Below are 15,908 nucleotides of genomic sequence, written 5' to 3'. Positions count from 1 at the left end.
GCAGCCACTGTGGACCCTCCACAGCTTTCCCTAAGAATCACAGAATTGTTGATATGTGGACCTGTGTGGCCTCAGCCAATGAGACCTGCACCCTGAGCCCAGAGCTACGATATGCCCTAACCTGGGCACCCTGCACCATTAGACCCAGAGTCATAGCATATTCTAGCATCCTCACATCCATAGGTGAAGATCTTTCCTTACCAAAGCCAGTCCATAAAGTCTTGAAGAGATAACAGCTTTTCAAATGTGCAGACAACTATGAAAGGCTACAGGGATCACAAAAAATCAGGGAAACATGACACCACCAAAGAACACAGTAAATTTTCAGTAACTGACCCTAAAGAAATGGAGATATACAAATTGCCTGACAGAGAATTCAAAGTAGTTATTTTAAAGATGCTCAGAGAGCTACAAGAGAACACCAGTAAACAGTTCAACAAAATCAGGTAAATAATACAAGACCAAAATGAGAAGTTCAACAAAAAGATAGAAAACATAAAAGAGAACCAAATGAATTTTGGAGCTGAAGAATACAATGACTGAACTGAAGAATTCAGTGGAGAGATTCAGTATTAGACTGGACCAAGCAGAAGAAAGAATTAGTGAACTTTGGGACTTCCCTGGTGGTGCACTGGTGAAGAATCCGCCTGCCAACGCAGGGGACACGGGTGTGAGCCCTGGTCTGGGAAGTTCCCACGTACTGCGGAGCAACTAAGCCTGTGTGCCACAACTGCTGAGCCTGTGCTCTAGAGCCCATGAGCCACAACTACTGAGACTGCGTGCCGCAACTACTGAAGCCCACGTGCCTAGAGCCTGTGCTCCACAACAGGAGAAGCCCGTGTACCACAATGAAGAGCAGCCCCCGCTTGCCACAACTAGAGAAAGCCTGTGTGCAGCAACGAAGACCCAATGCAGCCAAAAAAGATTTTTAAAAACTCATAAAACAAAGAGTCCCTGGAATTCCCTGGCAGTCCAGTGGAGCCAAAAAAAAAGAGAGAGAATTAGTGAACTTAGAGACAGATATATCAGAATTTTTCAGTCAAAGGAGAAAAAAGTAAAAAGAATGAAGAAACCCTATGATATTTAAAGATTACCATTAAGAGAATCAATCTATAGATTATTAGAGCACCAGGAAGAGAAGAGAGCAGAAAGGGGCAGAAAGCTTACTTAAAGTAATGCCTGAGAACTTAGCAAATCTGGGGAGAGAGATTTGAACATCAAGTTCATGAAGCTCATAGGTTCCCAAACAATTTGAACCCACAGAGATCTTCTCCACGACATTATAATAAAACTATCAAAAATCAAAGACAGAGAAAAATACCATATGATATCACTTATATGTGGAATCTAAAAAAATGGTACAAGTTAACTTATTTACAAAACAAATAGACTGACAGACATAGAAAACAAACTTACGGTTACCAAAGGGGAAAGGGGGGGAGACAAATTAGAAGTTTGGGATTAACAGATACACACTACTATATGTAAAAACAAACAAGGGGCTTCCCTGGTGGTGCAGTGGTTGAAAGTCTGCCTGCTGATGCAGAGGATGCAGGTTCGTGCCCCGGTCCGGGAAGATCCCACATGCTGCGGAGCGGCTGGGCTCATGAGCCATGGCCCCTGAGCCTGCGTGTCCGGAGCCTGTGCTCTGCAACGGGAGAGGCCACAACAGTGAGAGGCCCGCATACTGCAAAAAACAAACAAACAAACAAAAAAACAAACGAGCAGCAAGGAGACCCAATGCTGCCAAAAATAAAATAAATAAATTAAAAAAAACCATGAAGATATAAAACACTTAAGTATATAGTCAAATTCAGATAAGTATATAGTCAAATTCAGAATACTCCAATACTATAATATGGCAGTATATTACTCTAGTATAAAGGTGAAAAGAAAGAAAAATTAAAAATAACTATAATTACAGTAATTTGTTAATGGATGCACAGTATAAAAAGATGTAAACTGTGATATCAAAAACATAAAGTGGTGGGAAGTGAGTAAAAGGGTAGAGATTTTGTATGGGATTGAAGTTAAGTTGTAATAGCTTCATCTATAAGATGTTTTATGTAAGTCTCACGTAACCAGAAAGCAAAAACCTACAGTAGATACATACAAGATAAAGAGAAGTGAATCAAAGAACACTACTATGGAAAATCATCAGTTCACAAAGACAGCAAGAGAAAAGAAAAGGAACTACAAAATGAGCTAGAAAACAATTTTTAAAATAGCAATAGAAATTTCTTACCTATCTATAATTACTTTACTTAAATGTAAATGGATTAAATTCTCAATCAGAAGACATAGAGCAGCCAAATGGATTAAAAGAAAACCAAAGAATATTCTGTTTATTAACAGACTCACTTTACTGTTGAGAACATGCATAGGCTGAAAGCAAGAAACAGAAAAAGATAATCCATCCAAATGGCAACCAAAAGATGGCAGCAGTAGCTTTTTTTTTTCTTTTTTTTTTTGAGGTACGCGGGCCTCTCACTGTTGTGGCCTCTCCCATTGCGGAGCATAGGCTCCGGATGCGCAGGCTCAGCGGCCATGGCTCACGGGCCTAGCCGCTCCGCGGCATGTGGGATCTTCCCGGACCGGGGCACAAACCCGTGTCCCCTGCATTGGCAGGCGGACTCTCAACCACTGCACCACCAGGGAAGCCCAGTAGCTATTTTTATACCAGACAAAATAGGCTATTTTTTTAAAATAAATTTATTTATTTATTTTTGGCTGTGTTGGGTCTTCATTGCTGTCCACGGGCTTTCTCTAGTTGCAGTGAGTGGGGGCTACTCTTCGTTGTGGTGCCTGGGCTTCTCATTGTGGTGGCTTCTCTTTGTTGTGGAGCATGGGGTCTAGGCATGTGGGCTTCAGTAGTTATGGCACGTGGGCTCAGGAGTTGTGGCTCACAGGCTGTAGAGGGCAGGCTCAGTAGTTGTGGTACATGGGCTTAGTTGCTCCGTGGCATGTGGGATCTTCCCGGACCAGGGCTCAAACCTGTGTCCCCTGCATTGGCAGGAATATTCTTAACCCCTGCACCACAAAGGAAGTCCCAAAATAGGCTTTAATTAAAAAACTGTAACAAGTAAGAAAGAGGGTGATTATATAATGATAGAGGGGTCATTCATCAAGAGCATATAACAACTGTAAATATATATGCACCCAACTTCAGAGCACCTGAATCTATAGAGCAAATATTAACAGAACTGAAGTGAGAAATACACAAGAATACAACAATATTAGATTCTTTAGTACCCCACTTTCAACAAGTGATAGATCATTCAGACAGGAAATCAATGAGGACATGTTGGACTTGAACTACACTTAGTACCAAATGGACCTAACAGTCATATTTGGAATATTAAGAATATTCTGTCCAATAGCAGCAGGATACACATTCTTCTCAAGTGCACACGGAACAATCTCCAGGATAGATCACATTAGGCCACAAAATAAGTCTTAACAAATATAAGAAGATAGAAATCATATGAAATATCTTTTCTGACTACAGTGATTTGAAACTAGAATTCAATAACAGGAAGAAAACTGGAAAATCCAAAAATATGTTGCAGTTAAGCAACACAATCCTGAACGACCAATGAGTCAAAGAAGAAATCAAAAGGGAAATAAAAAAATATGTCCTGAGACAAGCAAAAATGGAAACACAACATGCTAAAACTTAGGGATGCAGTGAAAGCAATTCTAGGAGGAAAGTTTATAGTGATAAATGCCTCCGTTAAGAAAAAAAGATCTCAAATAACCGAACTTTATACTTTGTAGAACCAGGAAAAGAACAAACTATTCCCAAAGTCAGCAGAAGGAAGGAGGTAACAAAGATCAGGACAAAAATAAATGAAATAAAGAATAGAAAAACAATAGAAAAGATCAATGAAGCTAAGAGTTGATTGTTTTTTTTTTTTTGAAAAGACTAATTGGCAAATGTTTAGCTAGATTTAGCAAGAAAAAAGAGAACTCAAGTAAATAAAATTATAAATGAAAGAAGAGACAGCTGATAAACAGAAATACAAATGATCATAAGAGACTGCTATGAACAATTATATGCCAACAAATTGGACACCCTAAATAGAAACATACGACCTACCAAGACTAAATTATGAAGAAATAGGAAAACCGAACAGACCAATAACAAGTAAGGAGATTGAATCAGTAATCAAAAACTTCCTAACAAAGAAAAGCCCAGGACCAGATGGCTTCATGGGTGAATTTTATCAAACATTTAAGAAGAATGAATGCCAATCCTTCTGAAACTCTTCCAAAGAAATTGAATAGGAGGAAACACTCTTCAAACTTATTTTACAAGGCCATCATTACCCTGATACCAGAGCCAGATAAGGACACTCCAAGAAAAGAAGGCCAATATCCCAGATGAATATAGATACAAAAATTCTCAACAAAATGCTAGCAAACCAAATTCAACAGCACATTAACAGCACATGATCAAGTGGGATTTATTTCAGGAATGCAAGAATGGTTCAGCATCTGCAAATCAATCAATGTAATGTGCCACATTAACAAAATAAAAGATAAAAATCGTATGATCAAAACCTATAATGGAAAAGAATCTGTAAAACATATATATATAAACTGACTCACTTTGCTATATGCCTGAAAGTAACACAACATTGTGAATCAACTGTAGTTCAATTAAAAAATCATAAGATCATCTCAATAGATGCAGAAAGAGCAATTGACAAAATTTCAACATCCTTTATGATAAAAACTCTCAAGAAAGTGGGCATAGAAGAAGCACACCTCAATATAATGAAGCCATATATGAGAAGCCCACAGCTAACATCATACTCAACAGTGAAAGGTTGAAAGCTTTTTCTCTAAGATCAAGAACAAGAGGAGGGTGCCCACTCTCACCATTCCTATTCAGGGACTTCCCTGGTGGCACAGTGGTTAAGAATCCACCTGCCAATAGGTTTGATCCCTGGTCCAGGAAGGTCCCATGTGCTGCGGAGCAACTAAGCCCATGTGCCACAACTACTGAGCCTGCACTCTAGAGCCCGTGAACCACAGCTACTCAGCCTGCGTGCCACAACTACTGAAGCCCACATGCCCTAGAGCCCATGCGCTGCAACTACTGAGCCCATGCGCCGCAACTACTGAAGCCTGTGTGCCCTAGGGCCCATGTGCCACAACTACTGAGCCCACATGCTGCAACAACTAAAGTCCATGAGCCTAGAGCCCACGGTTCGCAACAAGAGAAGCCACCACAATGAGAAGCCCGCACACCGCAATGAAGAGTAGCCCCCGCTTGTCGCAACTGGAGAAAGCCTGCACACAGCAACAAAGACCCAACGCAGCCAGAAAAACCAACACCAACAACAAAAAACAAAAAAAAATCCCATAGTACTGGAAGCCCTAGCCAGAACAATAAAGCAGTTAGGCAAGAAGAAGAAAGAAAAGGCATCCAAATGGGAAAGAAAGAAAGAAAGAAACTGTCACTACTTGCAGATGACATGATCTTATACATATAAAATTTTTGAAGACTCCACCAAAAAACTGTTAGAATAAAAAAATTCAATAAAGTTTCAGGATACAAAATCAACATACATAAATCAATTACAAAAATCAGAATATCCTCTGAACTATCTGAAAAAAAAATAAAGCAAACAATCCTATTTACAATAGCATCAAAAACAATAAAATACTTAGAAATAACTTTTCACTGAGTAAGTGAAAGATCTATATACTGAAAACTATAAGATATTGATGAAATTAAAGAAGACAAAAATAAATGGAAAGATATCCCATGCTCAAGAATTAGAAGAGTTAATATTGTTAAAATATCCACCCCTACCCAAAGCCATCTATAGATTCAATGCAATCCCTATAAAAATTCCAGTGGTGTTTTCCACAGAAATAGAAAAACCAATCCTAAAATTTGTATGGAACCACAATGGACTCTGAATAGCCAAAGCAATCTTGAGAAAGAAAAAAGCCTGAAAGCATCACGCTTCCTGATTTTGAACTATATTATAAATCTATAGTAATTCAAAACAGTGAATGTTGTACTGGCATAAAAACAGACACATAGGGCTTCCCTGGTGGCGCAGTGGTTGAGAGTCCGCCTGCTGATGCAGGGGACACGGGTTTGTGCCCCGGTCCAGGAAGATCCCACATGCCGCGGAGCGGCTAGACCCATGAGCCATGGCGGCTGAACCTGCGCGTCCGGAGCCTGTGCTCCGCAATAGGAGAGGCCACAACAGTGAGAGGCCTGCGTACCGCAAAAAACAAAAACAAAAACAAAAAAACAGACACATAGACCAATGGGACAGAATCAAAATCCCAGTAATAAACCCACACATATACAGTCAAGTAATATTTTAACAAGGGAGCCAGTAATTTTCACTGGGGAAAGGATAGTCTCTTCAATAAATGTTGGGAAAACTGGATATGCAGAAGAACGAAACTGTACTCCTGTTTTATGCCACGCACAAATATTAACTCCAAATGTATTAAGGACTTAAATGTTAGACCTGAAACCGTAAATCTCCTATAAGGAAACATAAGGGAAAAGGTGCTTGATGTTGGTGTTGGCAGTGATCTTTTGGATATGACATCAAGAGCACAAGCAACAAAAGGAAAAATCAGCAAGTGGGACTATATCAATCAGAAAAGTTTCTGTACAGCAAAATATACAGTCAACAAAATGAAAATTCAACCTGCAGAACAGGAGAAAATGTTTACAAACCTTATATATGAGAAAGGGTTAATATCCATAATATGTAAGGAACTCTTAAAACTCAGTAGCAAAATATCAATTATTCTGAGTTTTTAAATGAGAGAAAGATGTGACTTTTTTCCAAAGAAGTCATACATACATGAAAAGGTGTTTGATAATCAATGATCATCAGGGAAATGCAAATCAAAACCACAATGAGATGCTACCTCACACCTGTTAGATATTACTTCACACCTATTTGCTTATCATTAAATAAATGCTGGCAAGGATATGGAGAAAAGAGAACTCTTATGCACTTTTGGTGGAAATGTACATTTGTACATTCCAAAATGCCAGTTCTGATGCCATTCTCTGGCTACCCATGTGGGGTGCTTTCAGACTAGATTGAAGAGTTCTCCCCCAATTTTTTTTTTAATTTATTTTTTTGACTGCATTGGATCTTCTTTGCTGCCTGCAGGCTTTCTCTAGTTGCAGCAAGCAGGGGCTACTCTTCTTTGTGGTGCACGGGCTTCTCATTGTGGTGGCTTCTCTTGTTGCAGAACATGGGCTCTAGGCGCACGGGCTTCAGTAGTTGCAGCATGCTGGCTCAGTAGTTGTGGCTCTCGGGCTCTAGAGCGCAGGCTCAGTAGTTGTGGCACACAGGCTTAGTTGCTCTGCAGAATGTGGGATCTTCCTGGACCAGGGATCAAACCCGTGTCCGCTGCATTGCCATGCAGATTCGTAACCACTGCGCCAGCAGGGAGGTCCCAAGTTCTCCCCAAATTTGATGCCTCTGAAGTCTAGAATGATGTCTGTTATTGTCATCCAGGATGGTTTACACTGAAATTAGCTGTAAACTCCCATATATAGTTATAATTGAACATTAATGTTTATGATTGGTAGTCATTTTTAAGAGTTAGTCAGTAAATTCACTTGAGAAGAATGCCTTAGTGTAGACCCTAAAAATAAAACAATGGAAAGAGTTGTAGGCCAGTAACCTTCCCAGTGGGATATAGGTCAGTAAACCATAGAAAGCTTGCTTTTTGTTTTTTGAAAGCCTGATTTTTTTAAAGCTTTTTTTTTTGTGAACTATTTTATTTATGAAGTTTTCTGTTGTACATAAGCCTTCTATGTGATGATTTCCCCAGCTGGTGGAGACCTGTTTTAATTATATTTAATATGTATCATGGGAACATATATTCCCATGGATGAACATTAATAGTCAATAATAATTAGCCATATAGCTAATAATGCACATGAATATTTAATAATTAACTAATATAGCTAGTGAGATGCATTTAAATTAATATTTAATTGTACTTCAGTTTTATTTAGGGTTAAATGTGTATACTTGTTAAAAGAATGAAACCATTCTACTCAGCAACCAGTCGTCTTAGCCATGTGATGTGGAACAGTTCACCAAATGAGAGCTGTCTCACAACCTGTAGGGGCCAAAAGGAGGCAGGATAGAAACTCTCATTTTCAAGTCTCCTAAGACCAGGGACTTGAAGAATGGTGAACACACCTTTCTTCCTGGCCGGGGTTTACTTCTAAATGTGACTGACTTTTCTTTAATAACTAATTATAAAAATAGAACAGCAATAATAAGAATACTAATTATAGATAACAATGATCAACCGCTTACAGTGTGTACTATGCTGAGTTAATCTGCACAAAACCCTATGAGGTTCAGCATGAAATGTTATCCTCACTTTACAGATGAGGAAAGTGTGAGTCAAGATTTAAAATTTTGCACTTAAGTCCCTAACTACTATATCTTGCTGCTTCCCATTATGTTATTTGAACCTTGCATTAACCTTGTGAGGAAGACAACAAAAACTTTTATTTCATTTTTATAGTTGAGGGAAAATGTCCCTTGGAGAGAGTAAACAATTTGTCTGGAGTTTCACAACCCATCTGCATGCAGCTGGGATTGGAATCTGCTTCTTCTAACTTTAGCCAGCAGCAAAGGAACAGCATGGAGAGATGTTTGGGAAGGAGCCACTTGTGGTTAAAGGCTATACCTTCTCCAGTGTGGAGAGCCTGAGGAAGCTGTGTCACGCAGTGCAGGATGTGATACATTGTGTGGAAAGGACAGTGGCAAAACAAAAATCCAGTAACAAGCACCCACCTGTGACTTGGCTGGTACTCTAAGCTAGAAAGGCCTGGGTTTGAATCCAGACTTTGCCACCTTCTTGCTGTGTGGGACCTTCAGCATTTCACTTCCTTACACTAAACCTTAGCTGGCTCTGTCAAATACAAATAACATTTGTCTAACAAGGTTATTAGAATTAAATGAGATCATATATGTAAAATATATATCAGAATGCCTAGCATATAGAAGGTTCCTGATAAAAGTTAGTTTCCTTCCCAATTGATTGAGTTTTTCTTTCTTTCCATAGCATTTATCTAGCCGGCAGAGTGTACAGCAAAGCACATCTCAGGTAAGCAACTTAACCAGGCCTCCCTCTCTTTTCCCTCAGTTCTTTCTTTTACACGATTATAAAATAGGGATGCACCAAGAAATTACTGACTTCTTTTTTTTCTTTTTGGTAGTCTTTTATTTTTATTTATTTATTTATTTTTACCACTGACTTCTTGATTGTGACCTAAGGAGCCCTGACCTCCAAGCGGACTTGGCTACTCTCCACTCCTCTGTGCAAATTTACACAAGCACGGTTGAAACAAAGTAGACTGAGAGACTAAAATGAATCAGTCTGAGAAAATAAAAATGGTATTTAGAATGGTAACTATTACTATCTAACAGTATAAACAAAATGCATCAGGGTCATGATAGCATCTCCAAGAAGTGACTTTGAAAATGGTTCTCTGGAGAATTTAGATGTTTGTGACCTGGTGGAGATTTTGAGTTCACTTATAAGTTGGAATTACTGTTCCCATATCTCCTTCACTCTGTTTACTTTTCCCAGCTGCATATTTGCCTACCTCAAATCAAGCATATTGACGCAACATCTGCTACTAGCAAAGAAAACACTTTCAATCTCCCTTTCTCTCCCTTCAGCAGTATGAGAAGAGTTAGTCATTTAGTTTTAATTTTACTTATGATCAATATAATGAATAACTAAAATATTAGCAATCACTGTTTTTTGCCTTCCTCATTAGGTAGATACAATGCGCCCACGACATGGGGAAACCTGTCGGATACCAGTGCCACATCACTTCTTTCTCAGTCTGAAGAGTTTCACCTACAATACCATTGGGGAAGATACCGATGTCTTCTTTTCCTTATATGATATGAGAGAAGGCAAGCAGATCAGGTAAAAGTTATTAGAAGCTCTGGTGAGGTTGAGACTCTGTATTAGAATGGTGTGTCCTAGATCATAGGCATCTCTGGACTTCAGAGAAGATAGATGCACAGAGGAGGCAAAACAAGATAAAGTGACCTCCTCTTATTTAGCTGAGAGTTTTGCTTCAAATCCCAGTGTACCCTGAAGTCACATATGGCCTCTTTTGTCCCTGTGCCTATTTCCACATGGAAGCTCAAACTCAATCTTGGCCATCACCACCTCAGGGAAAGCAAATGATGCGTCTATTCAATGCCAGAGGAAACACATAGGAGAAACATAGAACAAAGCAAATTCAGCAAAGTGACCCAGCTCTTGAATGCAGGAAGCCCTGGGCTCTGCTTTCCTGCATGTGGGATGGAGAGGGCTCACAAGGAAACAGGCTAATGTTGTCCTGTTTGAGGGCAGCCCCGGCCCTCATTGTCCGCCTAGCCCCGTAAAAGGAAGAGCATATTCTGGACAAAAGGGAAAGTTGGCCTGACTCTATCATTCCTCTTTGACTTGGATTGGAGGAGAAGCCACAGAAAGGGGCTGACATGCAGTAGACTGTGTGTCTTAACAGAGCAATGAGACCCTTAAGCATGAGCAACTGCAGTAGTGTTTTTCCCCTTGAAAGGTAGGGAGAAATCAAGGAGACATTCTAGGCTTCTCTTCCTCTAGATGTCAGCAAGGCTCTAAAAGGGTGAGAAGACCTTTGTAGCCAACTTGGAATTTTAGGGAGCCCTGGCTTTTCTCTGTGATTATCTTCTAGGTGGGGCAGAGAGAAAATAAATCTTGGGATACTTTTATGTTGCATGGGAACTTTCTGTGTTAAGACTGCTTTATGGGTTGTTGTTGTTTTACTTAAGATTTGAAAATAACTTACTTTTCTAATTGCGTGCTACATGTGGGAAGATTTTAAATGGAAGTTGTAACAGAGTACAAAAAGAAAGCAGTTAATTTATATGTTCCACAGTGCCTCTAGTCTTGACTATCCCACCCTGCCCCCCCCCCCCCCCCCCGCCAAATTAAAGCACTGTGCTTCACTTTGGCATAGGAGTAAAATGATATACTCACTGATGAGGGCATGTGGGTTTTCCTTGTCACCAGTGGCTCACAGGATGTGCTTCTAGGAAAGCTGTGGTGGTGAAGGCAACTACAGCTGCTGCACATAGGCAAGACTATAGGCCAGGGCTGCGTGGATGTAGATTCTGACTGCTCTTGTTTTTCTACTAGACCAGAGGTTTGTAAACTTTCTTATTTACATTTGTGTGTGGAAGAGTCCTTTTTCTTCAAGCTAAATTTTATAAGAAAGTTCAATAAATGAAACAGATAAAATAGAACTACTCTGCTGATGAAAGGGGAAATAACAGGAATCTCACAATGTCCCTGCCCCTACCTAGTAAGTACCTTGTGGAACCTCTGAAAGTACATGGGTTACAGTTTGAAAACCAGAGCACACTGTTTTGTCATCTCTGAGTGCCAGGGACTATGTCTTCTCTCTCCATGATCCTAGCACCACACACAGTGCCTGTGCCCAGTACATTCTTTATCGGACTTAATGCACAGAGAAGATGCAAGCCCAGTACAGGCACCCCATTGCTCTGGTTTGTAATTCATGCAGGATCATCAGTCCATGCAGTTGTTTTATCTTTGGACTTATTGTTTATAATTTAGTCTCAAGAAACAATAAAACATTTTAAAAGAAGAAATGTAAAAAAAAATTTTTATAGAGTTGCTGGAAATGATTAGGTCATTTAAAATCCCTACATATTAGAGAACTATACCACATTCACATAATAAAACTGTAAGATTCTTAGTTGAAAATGTACACTTTCTTTAGTTTTAAGAGTGAACTAACAAGTAGAATTTTAGACATAGGTTTAACCAATAAATGTTCTTTCTTCTTTCCATTAGGATTTGTGTAGTGTGTAAGCCCTTAAAAATTTTAGGTCATTGAGCTGGTATTATCAGATAATTATGCTTTCATTATGATTAATTATCAAATTGGTCACATTACTTTTTTGAAGCAGTTGTCAGAAGTCACAAAAGATTAGGGGGATGTATTACATCAGGTGCACAGAGAATAGATACAGAGCAATCGGTTTAATTGTTTCTTCTCCTCAAGATAACTCCTTGAGTGACTATTTTTCCAGTCAAATATTTGTAGTCTGGCCTCCAATCAAATGGTACTAGTCTAGTGTTCAGTATTGCCAGGACACACTCAACCTCTGTGCCAAAGAACACATGTGAGCAGAGGAGCAAGCTAAAGAGAAGACCAGCTATTTCTCTACTCTAAGTCTTATTGCTGATTCCACAGGCAAACCTAGAAGGGCTAAAGTGAATGACAAATTGCCAACCCACATCATGCATTCTGATATATTTTGACTGATGAGTATTAGATGATCTGCTGGAGGGCAGAAGCAGCAGCTGGCAGGGCCTTGGTAGCTCTATTTTTTTGTTTCATTTCATCATTCCAAACAGAATCATAAATACTTAGCCTTGAAATCTAAATCTCTAATTAAGACCTCTCCCCTGAGCTTCAGGTCTCATTTCCTTTTTTCTACCAGACATATGCCCTTAGATGTCCTTCAGACATCCATCAACATTTCTAACCTGCATTCATTTTCTATCCTCACACATATACTTCCTCCTTAAATCAAGTGAAAGGCATTTGCTCAGAGATCCATATCAGAAACTTAGGAGTCCTCTTAGGCTCCTCCCTCTCTATCTCCATCCCTTCTCAGTTAATCACTATATCTTATTAACTTCTATCTCCTAATGCCAATCAAATCACTACCCTCACTGTCACCCCAGATCCTTCACATTTCTCCCCAAATGTAGACTCCCTGAATCTGTCTTCCTACCCTGAGTTATCTTCCACACCACCACTATACTTCTCTTTTAAAAATACAAACTGTTCATGTCAGCTCCCACTTAGGCTAAAAGCCCTTGTTACTTAGCATGGCATAAAAGGCCCAGCATGATATAATTCTGCCTGTTTCTCTAACCTTATTTCATGCATCCTGTTTTACTCCTGATGACTTATTTGGCTTTTTCTAAACATGCCTTGCTCTTTCATGCCTCTCTACCTTTGTTGGCTTGGTAAACTCCTGTTCATTCTTTACAACTCAACTTTATGAAACCTTCCTCATGCTGTTTATGAGTAGAATCAGCCCTGGGGCTTCATTGTGCACATTATGTCACCCTGTACCTAGCTTTATCCCATTACCAGATATTATACTGTAATTATACACATGCATATAGATTTCCCCCACTGGAATGGGAGCTTCCTCGTGTGTTTTTTGTACCATTTTCTCCCCAGTGCTAACCACAGGACTTTGGATATTGGAGCATTAAATAAATAGTTATTGAGTGAATGAATGAATAAATCCATCTATCAAATATGTACCAGTCAGTCTCCTGTGAATCAAGAAATTTTCATTTAATTGAACAGTTTAGCAAGCATTTGCTGAGGGTTTCTTGTTTGTGGGCCCCTGCAATACCTGCTAGGGATTTAGAGTTAAAAAAAGAAATGTCCCTGCCCCTGAGGATGTCTGAACAGGGTATTACAGAATTCCTAAAAGATGTGAAACATGTTATTCCCAATTTTAAGTACCAAACAAGCTGAGTGGAAAAGTAAGATGGGCAGATGTCTTATTGACATGTGGCAAGACTTTAAGCACAATAAGAAGTCAGGGAGGTGAATGTAAAATATTTGGCTGATGGGAAGCAGCAGCACAGCACAGGGAGATCGGCTCGGTGCTTTGCCATGACCTAAAAGGGTGGGATAGAAAGGATGGGAGGGAGGCTCAAGAGGGAGGGGATATGGGGACATGTGTATGTATGCATATGGCTCATTCGCTTTGTTGTGCAACATTAACACGGTATTGTGAAGCAATTATACTCCAATAAAGATGTATTAAAAAAAAAAAGTCAAGGAGGGACTTCCCTGGCGGTCCAGTGGTTAAGACTTTGCCTTCCAATGCAGGGGGTGCAGGTTCGATCCCTGGTTGGGGAGCTAAGATCCCACATGCCTCGTGGCCAAAAAACCAGAACATAAAACAGAAGCAGCATTGTAACAAACTCAGCAAAGACTTTCAAAATGGTCCACATCAAAAACAAAATATCTTTTAAAAAAACTTCAGGGAAAAACAAACAAAAAATACAACCTATTAAGATAGAAACTTTTATAGAGCTTTTCAAGCTGAAAAAAATGAGAAGTCCTATCCAAATCCTGGTTGTTTTATATATTTTTTCTAATCAGTTACATTTCAGACTTTGCTTCATATTTAGGATTAAATTGTATGGTTTGGGAAAGAAATACAGTCAGCTTTGCAATGATATACTGGGAGAGATGACTTATCCTGTCATGGTGAGCTGGATCAGTTGTCACCAGGGTTTTGAATTCAACATTTGAAGAACTATTTTTTTTAAGAGGAAAAGAAGTCAGGGAAGAAAAGGGTCATTGAGAGACTGAGAAGACCTCAACGGCTCTTGGAGAAAATGAAAGTAGTTGAAAAACAGTGGCCAGGATCCAGATAAGGTATTAACTCATTTGTTCAACAGATATTTATTAAGCATCTACCAAGTATTGCGTTAGGTGCTAGGGACACTGAGGTGAGCAAGAGAGAGATCTGCTTGTCTTCCTGGAGCTTATGATCTAGTAGAGAAACTAACTGTTTCTAGTAGAGAGACCATTAGACACATGATCACATGAATAAGCACATAGTTTAAAAATTGTCATAAGTGCTATAAAGGAAAATCATGCAGTGTGCTGTGAAACCTCATGTAGATTGGAGTGCAGGGAAGGGAGCTCTTATGGCATCCAAACTAAGACTTAAAGTATGAGTAAGAAAAAAAGAGTGGATAACATGATCTAGGCAGAAGAAGGTCTAGATGCAGGGAAAAACTTTGTACATTCAGAAAACTGGGAGGTAGTCATTGCTGGGGGAATATAGTGAGTGAGGGAAGGGAAGGATATCACAAGAGGCAGTCACAAGAAGAGATAGTCAGGGACCAGATTATGCGGGGCCTTACAGCCATAGAAAGATTTTGGATTTTATTGTAAGTTCAAGAAGAGGAGATATTCAAGTATGAAAAGTAGCAAAAGCAAAAGCTTGAGTTAGAAATAATAAAGACATGAATGCATGTGTGCAGGAAATTGGAAGAGGCTATTAGAGCTAGGAAAAAGTTTATGTTGACAGTAAACTCGAAGTCTTGAATCTGTTTCTTACCCATCTTTGTTCATAGCTCCTTGAACAAAGAAAGAGCTCAGTAAATGGTCAGAAAACAAGTACGAATTCAAGATTGAATAGGTTGGAGATAGCCCTGAAAACCCTGTAGACTGATTAAGACTTGATGTATTAGATAAACTGTTCTCAATCCTTGAATGGGGGACTGCCATGTTGAACATGGTGATTTGGGATTATCCCAGTGGCAATATATAGGTTAAACTGGAAAATGGATGAGATGAGTTAGGAGCTTTTGCCGATATGAGTTGATAAGGCCTCAGGATAAGGGGACTAGTACTAAGATTAGAGAAGAAAGGGCATCTTACCATATAAGATGTGGTCCCAGACTCATCACCTCTATAATTTAATTTCCTATCATTTCCCGCCTTGATCACTCCACTTTACAATGACCTCCTTGCTATGCCCTAAAATCATAACACGTGTTCCTACCTTAGGGCCTTTCTTTGCACATGCTGTCTCCTGGATAGCCTCATGGTTCTTGCATCCTGACCTTCTTCAGGTTTTTCCTCAAATATCACCCTCTCAGGCTTTTCCTGGCCACCCTGTCTAGAACTGAAACCATCATTACCATCATCTCCCACATACACATGCATACTCTCAATCCTTTCCTTGCTTTATATTTCCCAAGCATTTATTACCATCTAGCGTACTAAATAGTTTAATTATTTACCTTTTTTATTG

The 15,908-nt window shown here is 39.4% G+C and overlaps 1 protein-coding gene across 1 annotated transcript in view; it reads left to right on the top strand.

Annotated features, from left to right (window-relative positions):
- Positions 1–15,908, top strand: part of DOCK3 (dedicator of cytokinesis 3) — a gene marked incomplete at both ends in the record, with an annotated part of 412,488 nt that overhangs the window by 221,225 nt on the left and 175,355 nt on the right. The window contains 2 exons of the mRNA XM_082848220.1: positions 9,091–9,132; positions 9,812–9,966. Of these exons, the coding sequence (XP_082704346.1) occupies positions 9,091–9,132; positions 9,812–9,966 (197 nt within the window). The remainder of the gene's footprint in view (positions 1–9,090; positions 9,133–9,811; positions 9,967–15,908) is intronic.

Source organism: Leucopleurus acutus (assembly GCF_964270905.1).
Source record: "Leucopleurus acutus genome assembly, chromosome: 10".
Taxonomy (NCBI): Eukaryota; Metazoa; Chordata; class Mammalia; order Artiodactyla; family Delphinidae; genus Leucopleurus; species Leucopleurus acutus.
Note: the sequence above shows the minus strand (reverse complement) of the source record. Positions and strands in the feature narration are given on the sequence as shown.